Here is a 22,414-nt window from a genome sequence, read left to right on the forward strand (position 1 = left end):
TTCTTCCGTCATTTTTATAACTTCATTCACTTTTTTTGAAAGTGATGCAACATTACTTCATTGCCAAATGTTAGCAGGGGCGGAGAAACCATAATTGCTCCTTCATGTGTTTTGAAGTCTATAAGCATCTTCCCCTCCCATTTCCAAGCTCCGAGCGCCTTCCCGCCACCATGCCATGCAAGTAGAAACTGTAGTCCTCTTCTTCCTTTCTCTGCTCCCCCAGCCTCCCCCTCAAATGACATGCTTCCACACAGAGCAGTCATATAGCAACCCCGTACCCTCACACAGTAACATAGTACCCCCAGGACAAAACATGCCCCAACATAGATGCCATAAAATCTCATTTGCTGGATTTGGGTTTGCCTCCCTCTCTTCTCAGTCTGCTCTTGGTCCCTTAAAAGTTTCATCTTGCCCATGACTTCATTGCCCCTTTCTCGGTGAGTAACTTCCAAGTCTACCTTGCTAATCTGAACCCCTCTCACCATTTCCTCATCCCTCCAAGACATCTGTACATGGGGGTCTTCCTGGCACGGGAATCAATCACATTTACTGAGTGCTTACTGTGTGCAAAGCACTGTACTGAGTGCTTGGGACAGTAAAATATAACAATATAGCAGACACTTCTTCCATCCACCATGAGCTTACAGACTAGAGGGGGAGACAGACATTAATATAACTAAATAAATTGTAAGTTCAGCTGTGGGGCTGAGGTGAGGGTGGCAGGGGTGAGTAATGGGAGCAAATCAGAGTGACGCAGAAGGGATGGGAGAAGAGGAAGTGAGGGCTTAGTCAGGGAAAGACTTCAGTGAGGTGGGGAGAGTAATTGTCTGTCGGATATAGATGGAGAGGGCGTTCCAGGCCAGAGGCAGGATGTGGGCAAGAGGTTGGGGTGAGATAAATGATATTGAGCTACAGTGAGTAGGTTGACATTAGAAGAGCCAAATGTGCCTGCTGGGTGGTGGTAGCACAGTAGTGAGGTGAGGTAAGAGGGGTCATCATGTCCAGACCCGAACACCTCATCTTCCCTCCCAAATCCTCTCCTCCACTGAAGTTTCCCATCAGAAGTGACATCTTCCCTCCCTCCCTGTCTCTCTCAAGGCCCTATCCCTGTTATTCTCCCTAACACCTTCTCTTTCAACCTCGAATGGGCAGTCAGTTGTCAAATTCTATCCATTCTTCCTCCACCATATTTCCAGGATCTGCCCCTTCCGTCTCCCTCCAAACCATCACCATTCTAGTCCAGGCACTAGTCATATCCTGGCATGACCTGCCGACCTCCATTTCTTTCCCATTTACCATCCAGACTTTGCTGCCCTGATCATTTTTCTAAAGCATAGTTCTGTGTAAGCCTCCCTGCTCCCCCTAAACCTCCAGTGGTTGCCAGTTCCACTTTTGAAATAGCAAAAAACCCTGACTATCAATCAGTCATTGGTATTTATTGAACATGTACTATGTGCAAAGCACTGTGCTGGGTGCTAAGGAGAGTACAGTACAACACAGCAGAATTAACAGATACATTTCTTGCCCTTAACAAGCTGACAGTATAGAGGACTAGTGTAAGATATAGGTGGGCAGGGATTACATCTACCCACTCTGTTGTGGCCTCCCAAGTGCTTAGTGCAGTGCTCTGCACACTGCAAGAGAAGTGTAGAGAAGCAGCATTGCTCAGTGGAAAGATCACGGGCTTGGGAGTCAGAGGTCGTGGGTTCTAATCCCGGCTCCGCCACTCGTCTGCTGTGTGACTTTGGGCACTTCTCTGTGCCTTAGTTACCTCATCTGTAAAATGGGGATTAAGACTGTGAGCCCCACGTGGGACAATGGGGATTACCTTGTATCTACCCCAGAGCTTGGCGCATAGTAAGCACTTAACATATGCCATCATTATTATTATGAAGCACTCAATAGATGCCATTAATTGATTTAAGGCACTCGATCAGCTCTCTCCCTCATACTTATTTACTCTATTCTGCTGTCATACTGCAGCTCATATGCTTTTTTTACTCCAGTCAACCTGTGCACTCTGCCCCAAGCTCATCTCTCCACCACTGTCAATCTCTTGCTGATACCATTCACCCTGCCTGGAACTCCATCCCCCTTCACATCTGCCATATCAATTTTTCTCCCCGTCTCCAAAGTCCTTCTGAAATCACATCTCAACTCCAGAATAATTACAAAAATAATAATAATTATTATGGTATTTGTGCACATACTGTGTGCCAGACACTGTACTAAGTGCTGGGGTGATTATAAGCAAATCGGGTTGGGCACAGTCCCCGTCCCATGTGGGGCTCACAGTCTCAATATCCATGTTATGGATGAGATAACCTAGGCCCAGAGAAGTGAAGTGACTTGCCCAAGATCACACAGCAGACAAGTGGTGGAGCTGGGATTGAAACCCATGACCTTCTGATTTCCAGGCTCATGCTGTATCCACTACCCCATGCTGAGCCTTTCCTGACTAACTTTGAATCTCCTCAATTCATATTCTCTCAATATATGTTGAACCTGATTAGATTGAGAAGCAGCGTGGCTCAGTGGAAAGAGCACGGACTTGGGAGTCAGAGGTCATGGGTTTCTAATCCCAACTCTCCTACTTGTCAGCTGTGTGGCTTTGGGCAAGTCAGTTATCTTCTTTGTGCCTCAGTTGCCTCATCTGTAAAATGGGGATTAAGACTGTGAGCCCTATATGGGACAACCTGATCACCTTCTATCCCCCCAGTGCTTAGAACAGTGCTTCGCACATAGTAAGGTCTTAACAAATGCCATCATTATTATTATTGTTTCTACCCCAGTGCTTAGAACAGTGCTTGACACATAGTAAGTGCTTGACATACCATCATCATTATCATCATCAACCCACCTGAGCAGTTGGGTATTCACAGAGCTCCTTATGTACATATCTTTATGTTCTATTACTACCTTCTAGCCATATTTTATTTGTGTCTGTCTCTCCCTCCCCACCACCCCCCAGTTTGTAAGGTACTAGAAGGCAGGAATCGTATTTACTCTGTCGTTCTACCCCAAGCAGTTAGTACAATGCTCTGCATGAAGTAGCGCTCTCAATAAGTACTATTGATTCATGGTCTGTTGTATTGTCAGAGTTTGATGAGGTCTTCAGTGAACTGATTCCTCTAAATTAGATGCAGTTAATTCACTGAAAGCTGCGTCATTCCTTGCTAATTAAGTTGCCTTCCCAATTCAGTAATGGATGTGGTTATCTATCTCATCATTATCTCACACATTGTGGTCTCAGCTTCCTCCAAGATTCCCATTTGGTTGATTTGTTTCTCTCATCCCAAGTTAGAGAGAAGGCAAGAAGGAGCGTGACCTTATTAATACTGTACGGGCCTGGGAGTCAGAAGGACCTGGATTCTAATCCTGTCTCTGCCACTTGTCTTCTTTGTGACCTTGAGCAAATCACTTCACTTCTCTGTGCCCCAGTTATCTCATCTGTAAAATGGGGATTCGACTGTGAGCCGTATGTGGGACAGGGACTGCATCCAGCATGATTTTCTTGAATCTACCCCAGAGCTTAGTACAGTGCCTGGGACACTGTAAGCATTTAACAAATACCACAATTGTCATTAAGAAGGGATTTTCTTACCATAGCCAGAATTATATGGCAGTTGAGTGGAATAAGGCTTCAAACAACATAGGTTGTATTTCTGGGGTAGCTGTGTCCCCTGGGGTAAGGAAGCAAGCCAAATTGGCTTAATCCCAAGGTTATATGTATCATTGGAGTAGGGGGTGGGGGTGCGGGTGAAACCTATTCTGTTGATTTCTGGGCTTTTGGAATTTCTGTTTTCATTATTATTAATGGAAAACAGCAAGGTCTAGTGGGAAGAGCATGGGCCTGGGAAATAGAGGACCTGGGTTCTTATCCCAGCTCTGCCACTTTCCAGCTATATGACCTTGGGGCAACTCACTTCACTTCTGTGCCTCAATTTCTTCATCTGTAAAATTATTTAAATTCCTGCTCCCCCTCCCAGTTAAACTCTGAGCCCCATGTGGGACAGGGATTATACCCAGCCTGATTAATTTGTATCTACCCCAATGCTTTAGACAGTACTTGATATATAGTAAGTGCTTAAAATATACCATTCTAAAAAAAAGTCCTTCCATATTTTCCATAGGGTAACTAGTGTGTAGTTTTATCAGTCTCACTTTCCAGAAATGTGTCCTTGATCTTGAGTTTTAGGGTGTTGTTTTTTTTTTACCCCCCCTCAGTTCCATGTCCTTATATTATAATGTACAGCCCCCTTTTTGTCTTAGGCTGCCAAGTCATCTCCGACCCATAGCGATGCCATGGGCACATCTCCCCCAGAACTCCCCAACTCCATCTGCAATCGTTCTGGTAGTGTATCGATAGAATTTTCTTGGTAAAAATACAGAAATGGTTTACCATTGCCTACTTCTATGCAGTAAACATGAGTCTCCACCCTCAACTCTCTCCCATGCTGCTGCTGCCCAGCACAGGTGAGTTTTGACTTGTAGCAGATTGCCTTCCACTCGCTAGCCACTGGCCACGCTAGGAATGGAAAGAGTATGCCTCTGCTTGACTCTCCCTCCCATAGCCGAGACTGATGGAGTACTGGAAACTCTCCAGGTGTGACCCTGAGAGGGGAAAGACCCCTTCGTTTGCCCTTGTACTTTTGGATCTCTAGTTTCAGGATGTTTTCCCCTCCTGCCTTGCAACTAAATTACTGTTTACTTCAGCTATATTTAGGTTCTTTAAATGACTCCTCATAAAAGATGTTTACAAACTGAATTTCTTGAGTGAATGGGAATGCTGGCTATTTATGAAAAGACCAGTCCAGTATTTGGAACATTTTAAGCTTTCAAGCAGCTGTCCTAGCCTTTTACCAACTAGCTTCTAACCTCTCTCAAGTTTTGCTGGAACCAAAATTGTGATTCCCACAAAATTTGGTGGTTATTCTTTCAAATAAAGTTAATAACGAATTAGAAACCAATTAAATAGTCTTAAAATATTCTAGTTGTCCCACTCTTTTCTGTGCTGCTGTACAGATGTATCCTGGGAGACCGAAGCACTAACCTGGGGTTGTACCTTGTACCCTAGTTCTAAAGATTTCAGAATTTTCATTTGTGGGAAGCCCTTACCCCAACGGTAATAATAATAATAACCATAATTATAGTACTTATTAAGAGTTTAATGTGTGCCAGGCATTGTCCTAAGCACTGCAGTAGATACCAGCTAATCAGGTTTGGACACAGTGCCTGTCCCAAATGGGACTTACAGTCTTAATCCCCATTTTACAAATGAGGTGGTAAACCCAGAGAAGTGAGGTGACTTGTCCAAGGTCACACAGCAGACAAGTGGCCGAACCGGGATTAGAACCCAGGTCCTTCTGACTCCCAGATTCGTGATCTTCCCACTAGGCCATGCTGTCTCCCATGGGTACTCAAAGCACCTCATCTATTTTAGACTGCAAACTCATTCTAGAGTGTAAGTTTGTTGTGGGTTGGGAATGTCAGCCAACTCTGTTGTATTGTATTTTCCGAAGCACTTAGTACAGTGCTCTGCACATCATAAACACTCAGTAAATACTATTGATTGATTGATTGATCTGTTCTTATCTCCCCACCCCCCTAAGTCTCCCAGCAAAAAGGAAGTTTATTGTTCATCTCCTCCTTGATAACATATCAAATCTGTTCCTAAGGGAAGTTAAGGAGGAAGAATAGGTAAGTAAAAGAGTCCAGCTAACTGTCCATATCGACTGCAGTTTTCTGTTCCCACGGTAAATAGCTTTCAGAGTTCTTCAGCTCCTGTTCCCTCAATTCTAGAAACTCCCTCATGATTTTCAATTTGAGAAACATTCCTCTAAATGTATTCCCACTGGAGCTATTTAGAATGTTTCTGGTTGCATTTAGACACCTCTATATGTATTTATAAAGTCAATCTTTATTCATTTGTTTTATGCTAATGTGTTGAATTGCAATTTACTGCCCAGAATTCCTTGTGGGCCCTGATTGCTTTTTCATTAGATTCTTCTTCCAGGTGAAGTTTTGGTGCTTAGAAGTGTCCCTTTTCAATTTCATTGCCCACCCCACCCCCCCCTTTTTTTTTTCTTAACTCATAATACCAGGTACTCTAGTGGGGGCAAGGTCACTGAACATATATTTATGGAGTGCCACATATTCACACAAAAATATGTATAGCCTTAGAAGAAAGTGACAAGAACTGGATTTTTAAAAATAAATTTGTTTATAAGTGAATATAAGCTTTGTTTATAAGTGAATATAAACATGTATATGTGCCTCTTTACCCCCACCAAAACACACACACACACACACACACACACACACACACATATCAAAAGGATGAGTTATGAGCACATGATAGGTTCGAAAGGATGAGCAGAGTTAGAAAAGCAATTTCTAAAGTAGTGATCCTAGACATTCAGATGTTTTCAATTTTGGAAGAGTTAGAGCCCATCTCCTTTTTCTAGAAGAAAAACAAGTGGCTAGGGAAGAAGAGTTGCAAATCCTTATAATGATAATAGTAATGATGGTATACATTAAGCACTTACTATGTACCAGTCATCTTAAGTGTCGGGGTGGATACAAGCAACTCAGGTTGGACACAGTCCCTGTCCTGCATAGAGCTCACAATCTTAATCCCCATTTTACAGATGAGGTAACTGAGGCACAGAAAAATGAAGTGACTTGCCCAAGGCCACAGACAAATGACAGAGCCGGGATTAGAACCCATGATCTCCTGACTCCCAGGCCCATGCTCTATCCACTAAACCATGCTGCTTTTATTTTAAATGACAAACACTAAAAGCCAATCATATCCTTTAACCTTGGTAGTTATGGTATTTATTAAGCGTTTTTTGGCAAGTATTATGCTAAGTGCTGGGGCAGGTATAATATAATTAGATTAGACATCACACTTGTTCCACATTGAGCTCAGAGTCTAAGAGGTAGGGACAGCAGGTATTCTGTCTCTTTTTTATAGGTGAGGAAGCTGAGGCGCAGAGAGGTTAAGTGATTTGCCGAAGCTCACACAGCAGACCAGAGGCAGAGCTGCTGCTAAAACTTAGGCCCCTAACCTGCTCCATGCTCCTTCCAATAGGCCATATTGACACTCTGCTGCAGTTTATAACCTAGTCCTTGGCTCTGAGATTTCCCAAGGATCCTATAGTCAAGAAATTGGAATATTTCTAGCTGAACTAGCATTCCTGGCCTAGCAGCTTGGCGTAGTGGAAAGAGCACGTACTGTGAGTCAGAGGACCAGGTTTCTGTTTCCCCCTCTGCCACTTGTCTGCTGCGTGACCTTGGGCAATTTCCTTAACTTCTCTGTGCCTGTTACCTCATCTGTAAAATGGGGATTACAACTGAGCCCCTTGTGGGACATGGACTGTGCCTAACCTGATGATCTTGTATCTGCCCCAGCACTTGGAACAGTGCTTGACACATTGTAAGTGCTTAACAAATACTTACTGTTTGCGAGCCCACTGTTGGGTAGGGACCGTCTCTATATGTTGCCAACTTGTACTTCCCAAGCGCTTAGTACAGTGTTCTGCACACAGTAAGCACTCAATAAATGCGATTGAATGAATGAATGAATGAATGAATGAATATCCCACCGAATCAAATGAGAGATTAATAGGGTCACTGCCCAGGATCTCTGCTATTGGGTTTTGCAAGCCTTAGTTATTGTAACCACCGAGTGCTTTTTAAGCTGGCCGATTGGCACTAGAGGCAGTTAGATGGCTAGTGGGTGGGTACTTGGCAATTGAAAATAACCAGCTGGACAGGTACCTCTTGGCCACAACTCACTGCTCTGAGTTAGTTGAAACGGTACGAGATTTGATATGGAGCAAAGATTTGAGATGGCAAGGAGCGTTATTCACTTGCAATTGGCCAACATGGGATATTGAATCTTTATTCTGTTGTTCTCATTTTAATGCGATCTCTCACCTTTGGAGTTCAGTGCTGCAGGGAGGCAGTTTCTACATGGGTCATCCCATAAAAGTGTTAGTTTTTGAATGCCACTGCCGTCTTCAATTTTAAGAACCCAAAGTTTAAGAAAAAGCCTATGTAACACTCCAATAATTGCCGTGAGAAATAAAACCTACCTCGTTGATATAATGTATTCTGCTCTGCCAAGTGGAATCAGTGTAATTCTTGATCCTGGTTCCACCTGAGGAAATAGTAATTCTCCAGCAGGATACCCAGGCTTCCCTCATTGTCTCTCTCCCTCCTCCTGTTTCTCCTCTTTCTCTCATTTCTGCGCTCTCTGTTTTCATGCCCCAAGAGTCGACTGTGCCCCTGTACCCCTCTAGTAGACTGTAAGCTCATTGAGGGCAGGGAATGTTTCTGTTTATTGTTGCATTGTACTCTCCCAGGCACTCAGTACAGTGCTCTGCACACAGTAAGTGAGCCATAGATGTGATTGAATGAATGAACTGTCCCTTTCCCAGCCTTCTTTCTCCTCAGGGAATGTTTTGCTGCCCGTCCCTCTCCCAGCTGCCCTTGTGGCCCCATGTTGTCAGGCCATAGCCAGAGTGTTTACTCAGTGCTATCCTACCCTTACTCATTCTTTCCTCTCTCCTGTGTCCTGCTCCTCCATTCTCTTTCCGTTGCTATATACCCAGCTATTTCAGCAAGTCACTGCCTGGGAACTATCTCTCAGCCAATTAAAGCTGCCTAAAGGAGGAAGCTTCTATTTCATATACAGAGATGGTTACTTCCTCATTGCAAACTTGTTGCTTATGTTTTAGCAGGAAAAAGTACTTAAGACTAATTTAGTCTTTTTGGATTTGTTGAAAACATTTAAAAGTAAAAACGTCACTACTTAAAACAATTTCGTCTATCTCTCTACAGAAGCAGTATGGGCTAACTGGAAGACTAGGGGTAAGAGTTGGAGGGCCCGGGTTATAGTTCCAATATTGCTTCCACTTTGCTCTGTGACCTTGGCCGTGTCCCCTAACCTTACTGGGCTTCGGTTTCTTTCTCTGAGGATTGGGAATGAATTAGATACCCAAGGTGGTATAAGAGATTAGAGTTTGTTGGTTAGCATTATTAACCTACATAGGTAAAGGATCAGACAAACACCTTAATTGTCACACCCCTCCCAACCCCTACACATACCTTTTTTTAAAAAATGGTGTTTGTTAAGCACTTACTGTGTTCATTAATTCAATCGTATTTATTGAGCGCTTACTGTGTGCAGAGCACTATACTAAGCACTTGGAAAGTACAATTCAGCAATACAGACAAGCCCTGCCCACACCAGGCTTAGGGTCTAGAAGGGGGGAATAATAATAGTAATAATGGTACTTTGTTAAGCACTTACTAAGCACTTAGTACAGTGCTCTGCACACAGTAAGTGCTCAGTAAATACGATTGAATGAATATGTGCAAGGCAGTGTGGATACACTGGGGTGGATACAAGCAAATTGGGTTGGACACAGTCCCTGTCCTATGTGAGGCTCACAGTCTCCATCCTCATTTTACAGATGAGGAAATTGAGACACAGAGAAGTGCAGTGACTTGCCCATGGTTGCACAGCAGACAAGTGGCAGAGCCAGGATTAGAGCCCATGACCTTCTGACTCCTAGGCCTGAGCTGTATCCACTAGGCCATGCTGCCCAGCACCCTTCTCTATGCTAGGGTTGGTACCAGCTAATCAGATTGGTCACAGGCCCTTTCCCACATGGGACTCCCACTATTAATCCCTGTTTTACAGATGAGGTAAAGAGGTAACTGAGTCACAGAGAAGTGACTTGCTCAAGGTCACATAGCAGAGAAGTGGTGGAACTGGGATTAGAACCCAGGTCTTCTGACTCTCAGACCCATGCTGTTTCCACTAGGCCATGCTGCTTCCCTGTAGCTATCATTTAGGCAGATATAGCTGTTATAGCTGTTCCTTTAGTCACTACAGGGCAAACCAATTTCAGAAGTTAGTCACAGCTCCACCAGTTACTGACCTCCCAAGTTCCCCTTCCTACCTTGCACCAGTCCCTGTGTGGGCATCCCCTGTCATAGGGGGTAGGTAAGTACCTTATACAGTTCTTTGCACACAGTAAGCGCTCCATAAATATGATTAATTGAATGAATGAGTGGTGGGCCCATTAGCCGGTGTCCTCTGTGCTGCTGTTACAAGGAACCCCCAGGTCAGCTTGAGTCCTTATACCCTTTTACTGGACGCAGAAGCGACTCTACCCACCCTGCAACTTCAAAGCCTTATCAAAGGCACACCTCTGTCAAGAAGCCTTACCTAACTAGTCAGTTCCCTCATCTGTAAAATAGGGATTAGAATTGTGAGCCCCCCCCATGGGACAACCTGATCACCTTGTAACCTCCCCAGCGCTTAGAACAGTGCTTTGCACATAGTAAGCGCTTAACAAATACCAACATTATTATTATTAGTCCTCCTTTCCTCTTCTCCCACTCCCTTCTTCATCACCCTGACTTGATTCCTTTATTCAACTCCCCACCCAGCTCCGTAGCACTTATGTACATAACTATATTTAATTTCATTATATTAATATCTGTCTCACCCTCTAGACTGTAAGCTCCTTGTGGGCAGGGATTGCATCTGTTATATTGTACTCTCCCAAGTGGTTAGTACAGGGCTCTGCACACAGTAAGTGCTCAGTAAATACGATTGATTGACAGTGCGCTGTCACGTCCTCATCACACGGTTATCCACATCCCAGGGCGACCTGGAGCTGTTGCCCTTTCAGCACATACACCTGCCACCTCACGGGTTGAGCAATCCAAGCGTTCATGTTTCCTGTCACAAGGCCTTGAATTTCTTTGTTAGGGACTCTCGTGGGGGTGGGGCAGATGGTCACCCTGCTTGAGAGCCAGGTCATGTGTGGGAGAGGAGAGTGGGAAGGGATGTTTCCTATGCCCTTCTAAACTAGCTTAAAGCAATTTCTTGCTAGGTTCAACAAAATAAGGAGCTATTCAAAAGCTTTTAGAAAAGCGTCATGGTTCTCAGATGCAAGGAAATTCCACGAGCTACTCAAACACGAAGCGGACTTCCTGAGCCTGTATGAACAGTGAACCATCAGAATCTTCCAGGTTTCCTTGTGAGACAATCCGGTCTTGTCTCCAGCTACTTTGGGTGGTGTTTGGCATCGGAAAAGCAGCATGGCTTAGAAAGACCATGGGCCTGGGACCTGGGTTTTAATCCTGCCTCCACCACAAATCTGCTTGTGGCCTCAGGCAAGTCAGTTCTCTTCCTCTGTGCCTCCGTTCCCTCATCTGGGAAATGGGGATTCAATGCCTGTCCTCCCTCATTGGAGCTGACTAGCTTGTATATACTCCAGCAGTTAGTACAGTACTTGATATATAATCAGTGTTTAACAAATGCCCCAATGATTATTATTTGCCTCATGTTCCCAGCTCCCAATTCCCAAATCACTTAAAAAATAGTGATGGAAGTATGTAAACCCACCTCTCTTTCCTCCTTTCCTCTGCAGGGAGCAAGTGAAAGGTGCATATGTGCTCCGGTTGCTATTTTTTAGGTTTTTTTAATGGTATTCATCAAGCACTTACAGTGTGTCAGGCATTGTACAAAGCGCTGGGGTAGATAGAAGCTAATCTGGTTGAACACAGTCAGTGTCCCACATGGAACTCAAAGTCTTAATTCCCATTTTACAGATGAGGTAACCGAAGCCCAGAGAAATGAAGTGATTTGCCCAAGGTCAGACAGCAGCCATGGGGTGAAGGCAGGATTAGAACCCAGGTCCTTCTGACTCAGGCCCATGCTCCATCCACAAGGCCATGTGGCTTCTTTCTCAATTGCTCTGCTCACTGTGAGTCGGGAGCCAGGAAAAAGCAGAAAAGCCAGGGAACAGAATTCACGTATCTACAAGAAGAGAAAGGAGATGCCCCAAACAGTCTGTTGATAAGCTGGAGATCATGGATAGCTGGCAGGAATCTTTGCCAAGGTGTAATACTCCTTCATATGTAGCAAGACGACGTACTTAGAAGTCTCAAACATTAACATACCTTTCAGGAATATTTCGTGTACAGTATTGCATTCTAGTGGCAACTCTGAGGTTTTTAATTTGAAGTATTTTATATTAATCATAGTAGTTTGGCTTTTTTTTCACTTTGGTAGAGAAAAGAATCTAAGGAATTCTTTACAAATTTCATCTTGAAAATTAGTTTATTCATTATGTTTAATTTTAGGAAATGGTGCTCTTGCAGAACGTATGGAAAATGTGCATATTTCAGGAGTGTCAACTGGTAAGTCATTTTTTGTAATGTTTAAATTTCATGCATGAGTTATATGGTAAATATAGAAAGCCACCTGGTATCTTATGAAGTGATATTTGGCTATAAAAATTATTACTGCCTTTTGCAGCATGTAATAAGAAATGAAGCAACTGAAACATGGAAAAAATTCTCAAAAGATAAAATTGATACCTGCATGCTCATGAACAGATTGTGCTTTTCCAAACGGGCTGCTTAATTATTTTTCCAAGCACAACATTGAACTAAGGGGAGGAAAGAAGTTGGTTTGTTTGAATTGATATTTTCTCTCCACAGCAAAGTTACAGAAAATGAAATTTGTTGAAATGTCATTTTGCATCATGCCATCAGCAAAAAGTTGAAATTAAACATTTTGCTTAATTTAGGTATAGTGTAACCTAGATGTCACAGTTTTCCTGAATTAAAAAGAAAAAATAACGTTGCCCTCACAAAACTGAGAAATTAGTCCAAAATAAGTCCTTGGAACATCTAAATTTTAGCGCCAATGTGAGCCGGTAACCTGAAGCCCCTACTGTTCACATTTCATGTTCTTTTCTGAGGCAAGGGCTCCCCCGATTTGGTAATCGGGCATCCTGGAATTCCTTGCATTGTAATGAATATAGGCAGTTGGAAAGTTGCACATTTCCCCATGTCAGTACACACACCCTGTTTTTTTCCTAGTTTCCAATTAAGGCTGTCTTCAACACCAAGCACTGTCTAGGCTTTCTTGCCATTTCAGTTTTCACAAGGAGTCGTTTTCAGCTTTACAACACTATCCCCCTCGGTGCCCCTGCCTGTTGGAAGCACACCCCCCCCCCCCCCCCCCCCCCCGCCTCCGGACTGGTCCATGACTCATTCCCACCTGTGTCTTCTTTCCCGAACTCTAGTACAGTGCTCTGAGCACAGTAGGCACTTCATAAATATTAATACCACTACTATCTCTGGGACCTGGCCAGAGGGGATGAAAGCACAGGGGCCTCAGGGAAGTGGGGAAACAAAGCCACGATACAGGAGGGGAGGAAAGTGTAAAGAGGAAAGGTGGGATAGAGTGGGGGCGGCCAGGGCACAGGGAGGAAGGAGAGGTTACTCGATTTCTAAGCAGAGTCACCAGGGAGGGTCGCTGAAAAAAAAAGTCAGCAACGCTATCGTGGAACCCCTCTGACTCAATATCAGTATGTTAAAGTGCTCAAATTGGGGATCCAGACTCGGTTCAGAGTCCAGTTTTCCATTTCTAATGTTTTTCATAAATAAGAAAATTAATCCCATTGTACATTTTGACATAATTAGTTCCCGAAAACAGCATCTTGTGTTGTGAGTCCTCAAATTGCCTGTGGCCAAGATTGTACCTAGATTCAGTACAATCTACATCTCTGCCCCTGCTCTCTCTCCCTCCCTTCAGGCTTGTGTCTCCTCCTGCCTTCAAGACATCTCCATCTGGATGTCTGCCTGCCATCTAAAACTCAACATGTCCAAGACTGAACTCCTCATCTTCCCTCCCAAACCCTGCCCTCTCTCTGACTTTCCCATCACTGTAGACTGCACTGCCATCCTTCCCATCTCACAAGCCCGCAACCTTGGTGTCATCCTCGACTCCGCTCTCTCATTCACCCCTCACATCCAGTCCGTCACCAAAACCTGCCGGTCTCACCTCCGTAACATCGCCAAGATCCGCCCTTTCCTCTCCAGTCAAATCGCTACCCTACTGGTTCAATCTCTCATCCTATCCCGACTGGATTACTGCATCAGCCTCCTCTCTGATCTCCCATCCTCCTGTCTCTCCCTGCTTCAGTCTATACTTCACGCTGCTACCTGGATCGTCTTTGTGCAGAAATGCTCTGGGCATGTTACTCCCCTCCTCAGAAATCTCCAGTGGCTACCAGTCAACCTACGCAGTCAAGCAAAAACTCCTCACTCTCAGCTTCAAGGCTCTCCATTACCTCACCTCCTCCTACCTCACCTCCCTTCTCTCCTTCTACAGCCCAGCCCGCACCCTCCGCTCCTCTGCCACTAACCACCTCAGTGTGCCTCATTCTCGCTTGTCCCACCGTCGACCCCTGGCCCACGGCCTCTCCCTGGCCTGGAATGCCCTCCCTCCGCACATCTGCCAAGCTAGCTCTCTTCCTCCCTTCAAAGCCCTACTGAGAGCTCACCTCCTCCAGGAGGCCTTCCCAGACTGAGCCCCCTCCTTCCTCTCCCTCTCCCCTCCCCCCGGCCCTACCTCCTTCCCTTCCCCACAACACCTGTATATATATTTGTAGAGATTTATTACTCTATTTATTTTACTTGTACATATTTACTATTCTATTTATTTTATTTTGTTAATATGTTTTGTTTTGTTGTCTGTCTCCCCCTTCTAAGACTGTGAGCCCGCTGTTGGGTAGGGACCATCTCTATATGTTGCCAACTTGTACTTCCCAAGTGCTTAGTACAGTTCTCTGAACACAGTAAGCGCTCAATAAATACGATTGAATGAATGAATGAAACATTTTCCGTTTCAATCACAACACCCAGGTTATGCCGTACTCCAGCGTATGCCTGCGCTTCCTAATAAATACTGTAAAAAATTATGATGTGCCAAGCACTATGCAGAGGGCTTGGGTAGAAACAAGATGAGATCAGACCCAGTTCCTACCCAATATGGGATTCACAGTCTTAAGAGGGAGAGGAAACCAGTATTCTGTGTATGCGTGTCCACTCTCCAGGAAAGTGAGTAGGCTGAGTCTTAAATAATATCGTAATGTCCATAATGTCTACGAATTAGTTAAAACCACTAAACACATGTGCATCTTGGGCTTTGTGGAGACAAAAAGCCAGTGTCTAAATCTTCTGTCACCTAACAATGCTGCTTTGTATTCTAGTTGTAACTGCATATTCATTTAAGTTAAGAAAAAAAACCTGCAGGGAATGAGACCTTGTCTTTTCATGTTATTTTCTGATCTATTGAGCATTTTTGTGCAGAAGCACAATAAATACTTTTTTTATAAACCAAAGATTATTTTTAAATTGATTGCTATATGTGCTGCTGGATCAGTAAGATAGATCACTCCTTCTGGGAGGCAGTCTAATCTAGGCTCCGCCACTTGTCTGCTGTTTGACTTGCTTGGGCAAGTCTTTCACTTCTCTGGGCCTCAGTTACCTCATCTGGAAAATGGGGATTAAGAATGAGATCCCCATGTGGGAGAGGGATTGTGTCCATCCTGATTTGCATATATTTACCTTAGTGCTTAGTATGGTAGCAGGCACATAGTAAGCACTTAACAATTACCACAACTAAGATGCTTCTAAGTAGAAGTGGTGGCAGTTGTGCAGTTTTACTTTCTTGCTCTACACCCTCTTGTCCTGGCAGTGGGAGGAGGACTTGGCCTGTGGCCCTCTGCACACCTCGAAAACCTGTAAGTTTCCTTCTGGCCAAAATACTTGCCCACCCGTGGCTTCAGCTCATATCCAGCCCAAGCCATCTAAACCCGAAAATAACCTTTCAAGCAGTCAGTGGTCCAGAGCTAGTCATTTCAGTGTAGAATTCTGGTGAACTCCAAAATAGGCTATGGTTTCTGTGCAATTTTAGACATGATCATCGGGCCTGGGAGTCAGAGGACCTGGGTTCTAATGCTGGTTCTGCCACTTGGCTGCTGAGTGAATTTGGGGCTCGTCATGGTTTCACTGGTGGTCATAGAGGCTGAGGGAACGTGGGACTGAAAGGGTCCGGGGGAGCACAGGGAAGTAGAGAAAACGGAAACCAAAGCCACATCTTCGTCAACTTCTTAGGAATTGAAGTCCGGGATTCATTTCATAGCGTATTACGTAAGCTCGTAGTGGGCAGAAAATGTGTCTGTTTATTGTTGTACTGTACTTTCCCAAGCACTTAGTACATTGCTCTGCACACAGGATCTGCTCAATAAATGTGATTGAATGAATGAATATCTGATGCATGTGTTTTTACCACAAAATAGTATGCATAGGTGTTCCCTCTTAGAGAGTCTCATTAGAAAATGAAATTCCACATATACTGTCAGTGAAAGCTGTATATTGAAATATTTTTCTCATGGGATAATATTTAAAAAATTGAATATAAAGCCCATAATAATCTCTACTATAGTTTTATTTTAGTAGTTTTGCATCTTCAAATGAGAATACTGGGTAGTGAGCCAGTGAGTCATGCTCCTGTGTTTTCAGGGTTGTCATGGCTATTGGACATGAATCCAACTATTTGAAACAAGATCAAATAGAAACCGATGGATTTTGGCAGAGAGGATGCTTGTTTGAACACGTTCATTTTCCTAATGAAAGAGAAATGTTGTGTTGTTTCCTCCCCTTTTTTTTATTAAGCCCTTAAAGCCATGAATGAATTTTTCTAGACTTTCATACTTGCAAGCCCACCCGCAAATGCTTACATTTCTAGCCCCCAAATCCTTAACCTTAGACTAGTGAAATTTTAAGGGCTTTGTGATAATAATCTTTCTATTAGAGTGGCTTTTGATATGTGTTCACTGATTAATTTTATGAAATTCAGGGTCAGAGAACCACTTCAGTCAATCAGTGGTAGTTTTTGAGCACTTACTGTGTACGAAGCAATCTGAATGAAGCCCTGAGAAAGTGTAGTGAAATAGAGTGGTAGACATGATCCCTTCCCTCAGGTGGCTTACAGTCTTCAAGGAAAGGCAGATATTAAAATCAATTACAGATAGGGGAAATGATTGAGAATAAGGATATTTATGTAAGGATTGTGGGGCTGGGGTGAGTAGGTGCTTAGTACAGTGCTCTGCACACAGTAAGTGCTCAGTAAATACGATTGAATGAATAAATGCATAGCAGAGGGGAGGGCAGATAGAGGAAATGTGGGTTTGGTCAGAGAATAATAATAATGGTAATTGTGGTATTTGTTAAGCACTATGTGTCAAGCACTGCACTAAGCACAGGAGTAAATACAAGATAATCTAGATCTACAGTCTACAAGATAGAGAAGCAGTGTGGCTCAGTGGAAAGAGCACGGGCTTAGGAGTCAGAGGTCGTGGGTTCTAATCCCAGCTCTGCCACCTGTCAGCTTTGTGACTTTGGGCAAATCACTGAACTTCTCTGTGCCTCAGTTACCTCATCTGTAAAATGGGGAATAAAGACTGTGAGCCCCACATGGGACAACCTGATTACCCTAATATCTTCCTCAGCGCTTAGAACAGTGTTTGACACATAGTAAGTGCTTAACAAATACCATCATTAGTATTTTAATCAGGGCCCAAATGTTGCACAGCCTTAAGTAGGAGGGAGAACAGGTTTTGAATCCCCATTCTGCAGGTGAGGGAATGAGAGAAGTTCCTCTGGTGACTTGACCAAGGTCACACAGCAGGGAAGTGGCAGAGCCCAGGACCTCTGACTCTCAGGCCCACGCTCTTTCCACTGGACCACGCTGCTTCCATAAGCAGCGTGGGGAAGGCCTCGTGGAGGGGGTTTGATTTTTAAGAGGGTTTTGAAGGTGGAGAGTGGCAGACTGATGGACATGAAGTGGGAGGGACTTTCCGGCTTGAGGGGGGGATGTGAGCCATGGGTTGGTGTTGGGATAGACTTGCTCAAGGTGCAGTGAGTAGGTTGGCTTTTGAGGAGAGGATCAACTGGATTGAGTTGTAGTAGGAAATCAGCAAGGTATGCTAGGAAGAAATGAGCAGATTGAGTACTCTAAATCCAGTGGTAGTGCAGAAGTGGATGAACAACCAGTGAAGCATTTGAGGAGTGGATAGTCAATCGTATTTATTGAATGTTTATTACAGAGTACTGTACTAAGAACTTGGGTGAGTACAAACAGCAATAAACAGACCGTTTCCTGCCCACAGTGAGCTTACAATCAAGAGGATGCGGAATGAATATGGAAATGTGAGCTGAATGGTTTTTCAGAAAAATAATCTGGACAGTAGAGTGAAGTATGGACTGGAGAGGGTAGAGACAGGATGAGTGGAGGTCAGCGAGGAGGCTGGCCCAGTAGTCGAGGTGGGAAATACATGCTTGGATCAGCGTGGTATTCATTGAGATGGTGAGGAAGGGGCTCAGATTCTTTGAAGGGATGTGCTTGCCAATTGCAACACCTGGCTTTGGTTTGGGTTGTGCCTCCTAGTTTCACAAGCCACACGTTGCTTCGGCTCTACAAGAGTCCTTTCTTTCTGGATTGCAGACTGTCGGTTTGTCCACTTCAGTTGCTTCCCAGTATTCTGGTGTTTTACTTTATTCTCTAAGGATACACTTCACTAAATCCTTAAAGAGTTTCCTTTGTATCCCTTTGTTTCTGGGTGGTCCACTGGAGTTGACCATACAGCAGATGTGGGTCTATCTGTTGTCACCCAGTGTGACCTGTTGGGAAGAGCAAAGGTCAGGGAGTTAGAGGACCTGGGTTCTAATCCTTGCTCTGCCACTTGCCTGCCATCAGATCTTGGACAAGTCATGTAACATCTCTGTGCCTCAGTTCCCTCATCTGCAAAATGTTAATGTAATGCCTGTTTCCCCTCCTAATTAGACTGTGGACCTCATGTGGGATTTGATTCTCTTATACCTATTCCAGCGTTTAGTACACTGCTCGGCACATAATAAGCACTTAACAGATACCACAGTTACCCATTCCATACCTCTGTCCCATCCAATGAAGCATTGTTTAGTTGAGCAGAACATCATTTCTAGTGGATTGGATCCTTTCTTGCCACTTAATGCTTAACAAAGCAAGCTTTTGATTTTACCTGAAGTTTGGCATCTCAATAATAATAATAATGATAATCATTATAATTATTGTGGTATTTAAGTTCTTACTGTGTCCAAAGCTCTGTATTAAGTGCTGGGGTAGGTGCAAGATAACTTTGCAGATAGGGCAACTGAAGGCACAGACAAGTGAAGCGTCTTGCCCAAGGTCACACAGCAGACATGTGGTGGAGTAGGGATTAGAACCCAGGTTCTCTGACTCCCAGGCCCATGCTCATTCCACTAGGCTATGCTGCTTCTCTTCTTATTGTCACCCCACACCATGTGACAGTCTTCCCAAACACATGCTGACTCCTAGATTCAGCTTTGATACCATATGTGATATCTCCATCTGTTGTTACATTGTACTCTCCCAAGCGCTTTGTACAGTGCTCTGCACCGAGCAAGTGCTCAATAAAAACAATTGAGTGAATGAATGAGTATGTAGAGCCTGTGCTGAAAATTAGATCCCCCTCCTTGCTTATAGATGCTATTGAACCAGGGTATTCTGCTGTTGTTCATGACTTTAACCATGGAATTTACATTTCCCTAGCATTGAAATGAAAGTCATGACTTACTATTTTAGCTGTTATCTATGCTTCATAATAACAATAATGGCATTTATTAAGCACTTACTATGTGCAAAGCACTGTTCTAAGCACTGGGAGATAACTGAGGCACAGAGAAGTTAAGTGACTTGCCCAAAGTCACACAGCTGACAATAGGTGGAATCCAGATTTGAACCCATGACCACTGACTCCAAATAATAATAATAATGATGATGGCATTTATTAAGTGCTTACTATGTGCAAAGCACTGTTCTAATTACTGGGGAGGTTACAAGGTGATCAGGTTGTCCCACGGGGGGCTCACAGTCTTAATTCCCATTTTACAGATGAGGTAACTGAGGGCCAGAGAAGTTAAATGACTTGCCCAAAGTTACGCAGCTGACAGTTGGCGGAGCCGAGATTTGAACCCATGACCTCTGGCTCCAAAGCCCATACTCTTTCTGCTGGGCCACACTGCTTCATGGGGCCTCTTTGAACCCAGGACCATTGACTCCAAAGCCCGTGCTCTTTACACTGAGCCATGCTGCTATTTCATAGGGCCTCTTCCTTCATGATTGAAGCACATTATCAAAAGATCACTGCAATGTTCTTTGTCCCTGCAAGTTCCCTCTTTGCTGATAAATAAAAGCCCTTAATTCACTCAGTTGTATTTATTGAGCACTTACTGTGTGCAGAGCACTGTACTAAGCACTTGGGAGAGTATAATATAACAGTATAACAGACATGTTCCTTGCCCACACTGAGCTTACAGTCCAGAGGGGTAGACAATAAATTACATATATGTACATAACTTAGTGATAGTCATCATATCCTTTTGTTAAAAGTTATCCTTTTACCTCCCACCTTTGGTTCCACATGTCTTAGTACTTGAGCTGAATGTCCCATTACAGGTTTTTGTAAGCCTCTATATTAGAGTAATGGTGTCTTTCTTCCACTTAATAATAATATTGGGGATATCAAATTGATTTTTTCACTGACTTGCTAAACTGAAATACAATTGAATGAATGAATGAAATAGTTGTAATTTGTCTTTCCAATTTGATGAGATCAGATCAATTTTTGTTTCCATGTTTTGATATCACTACCCATTTGAGTATCAAAGTTTCCCACAATGATCAGCCCGTTAGGCTCACTATATTAGCTCTAACTCTTCTCTTGAGAGCCTTATAGTTTGTGGGGATTTTTCCCCAACGTTGCTTTGTCCATGTAGATCAAATCCTGATTATCTCTCTCTGAGGCTTTTGATGGTGCTCATAGCCTGTTGAGTAGGAAGAGTTTCCCAGATGAGTGGAAACACTCTAAAACTAGATATCCAGGCTTCAGTCTGCATTTTCCATCCTAGCTGAAGAGAGTAAGATTACTATTTCAACCAAGCTTTACCTCATGGGGATGAATAATTGAGACCAAGAATATCCTTAACTCTGACATGACTGGCCATATGACATGATGGCCCTTTGGGTCCCAACTTAATAGTTGTGAAAACGTACGTCTATCGATGTCAAGTGATTTTGTTAAATCTGTGAAGATAATACAGAGATCTTGGTGCTCTTCCCTGCACTTCTATCCCTGATTTTCAGCACAGATTGTTTGCAGGGGTGTGTTGCTACTTAAAGCCATAATGCATTCCAGCAGCAAAAAGGCAATGATATTCTTTAGTAGCCATTTCAGAAAAACTCCAGATAAGATGTTGCCAAAAATGGAAAGCATTGAGATGCCAAGAGAAGCAGTGTGGCTCAGTGGAAAGAGCCCGGGCTTGGGAGTCAGAGATCATGGGTTCTCATCCCGGCTCCGTCATTTGTCAGCTGTGTGACTTCGGGCAAGTTGCTTAACTTCTCTGTGCCTCAGTGAACTCATCTGTAAACTGGGGATTAAGATTGTGAGCCCCATGTGGGACAGCCTGATCACCTTGTATCCCCCCAGTGCTTAGAATAGTGCTTTGCACATAGTAAGCGCTTAACAAATACTATTATTATTATAATTACAGAACTCTGATCTTTTACCTTTCAATCAATCTTATTTTTTGATCGCTGTAAGCCATTGAAGAACGAGTGGTTGAAGATGCCTGTTATGGAGGGAAGAAGAGAGGGGGCAAGAGTTTTGATAAGGTGCGAAGGAATGGGGTCAGAGGAGCATGTGGAAGGGAGTCAGGAGATCTCCTCTAGAGATATTCCTGGAGAGGATGGGAGAGTTGAAGAGGGGGCCAGAAGTGGGAGGGACTGAGGAGGGGAAAAGGTGATTTTATGGAGCTCAAACCTAATGGTGTCCATTTTCTTAATAAAGTAATGGCCAGGTCACTGGGTGCAAGGGATGGGGGAGGTTGGGGGAAAGGGGACCTGAGAAGAGAGTTAAATGGAACATGAAATGAGGAATGCCTCTTGAAGGGGATGTGATGATATGACCTTCAAGGGTCTAGAACCTTATCACCTTAAGTGGTTCTGATTGCCATGATGATTTCTTCAGTGGTTGGCACAAGGATTGTGTCTTCTTTTACTGAAAAATTATATGTGTTTTATAAAGCCACATCTTCTAAATTTACTTGACCACGGTTTATTACTAAGTGCTGTACAAGTGTTGTGCTGTACAATCTGTACAGGGTTCCGTCTAGATCTATGAAATGGGTGAACCCATTTGTACTCTTCCAGGGGCTCTGTTGTGGTGTGTTTGAAGCTGTAAGTTTTATCCAGACAAATAAAGAAGTTTTTCTTTTGGTTGCAGTCCACATAAACCGGGGTTCTCAGTTTTAGCATCCCCTTAACCCAATTTAGATGTCACAGCACAAGCTTCCGCAAGCCTTTGTGTTATTAATGCGGAGCGCTACAAGATGTTGTTTGTTTCACAAGTGGTCTTGTAATCGGAATTATTTTCATCAACCATTCTGGTGGAGTTGACTAAATGTG

The 22,414-nt window shown here is 43.7% G+C and overlaps 1 protein-coding gene and 1 non-coding gene across 4 annotated transcripts in view; one reads left to right on the forward strand and one right to left on the reverse strand.

The window, feature by feature from the left end:
- Nucleotides 1–22,414, forward strand: part of LRP12 (LDL receptor related protein 12) — a 113,535-nt gene that overhangs the window by 56,232 nt on the left and 34,889 nt on the right. For 2 of the 3 annotated variants that reach the window (XM_038744963.1, XM_038744965.1), the window contains exon 2: nucleotides 12,175–12,231. The exons of the other annotated variant lie outside the window; for it this stretch is intronic. In XM_038744963.1, the coding sequence (XP_038600891.1) occupies nucleotides 12,175–12,231 (57 nt within the window). The remainder of the gene's footprint in view (nucleotides 1–12,174; nucleotides 12,232–22,414) is intronic. 3 annotated transcript variants of the gene reach the window in all.
- LOC119927867 lies at nucleotides 4,487–4,624 on the reverse strand. Its single transcript, XR_005450833.1, has one exon. It is a non-coding gene; the product is annotated as a small nucleolar RNA SNORA7 (small nucleolar RNA).

Source organism: Tachyglossus aculeatus, chromosome 4, assembly GCF_015852505.1.
Source record: "Tachyglossus aculeatus isolate mTacAcu1 chromosome 4, mTacAcu1.pri, whole genome shotgun sequence".
Lineage (NCBI taxonomy): Eukaryota > Metazoa > Chordata > Mammalia > Monotremata > Tachyglossidae > Tachyglossus > Tachyglossus aculeatus.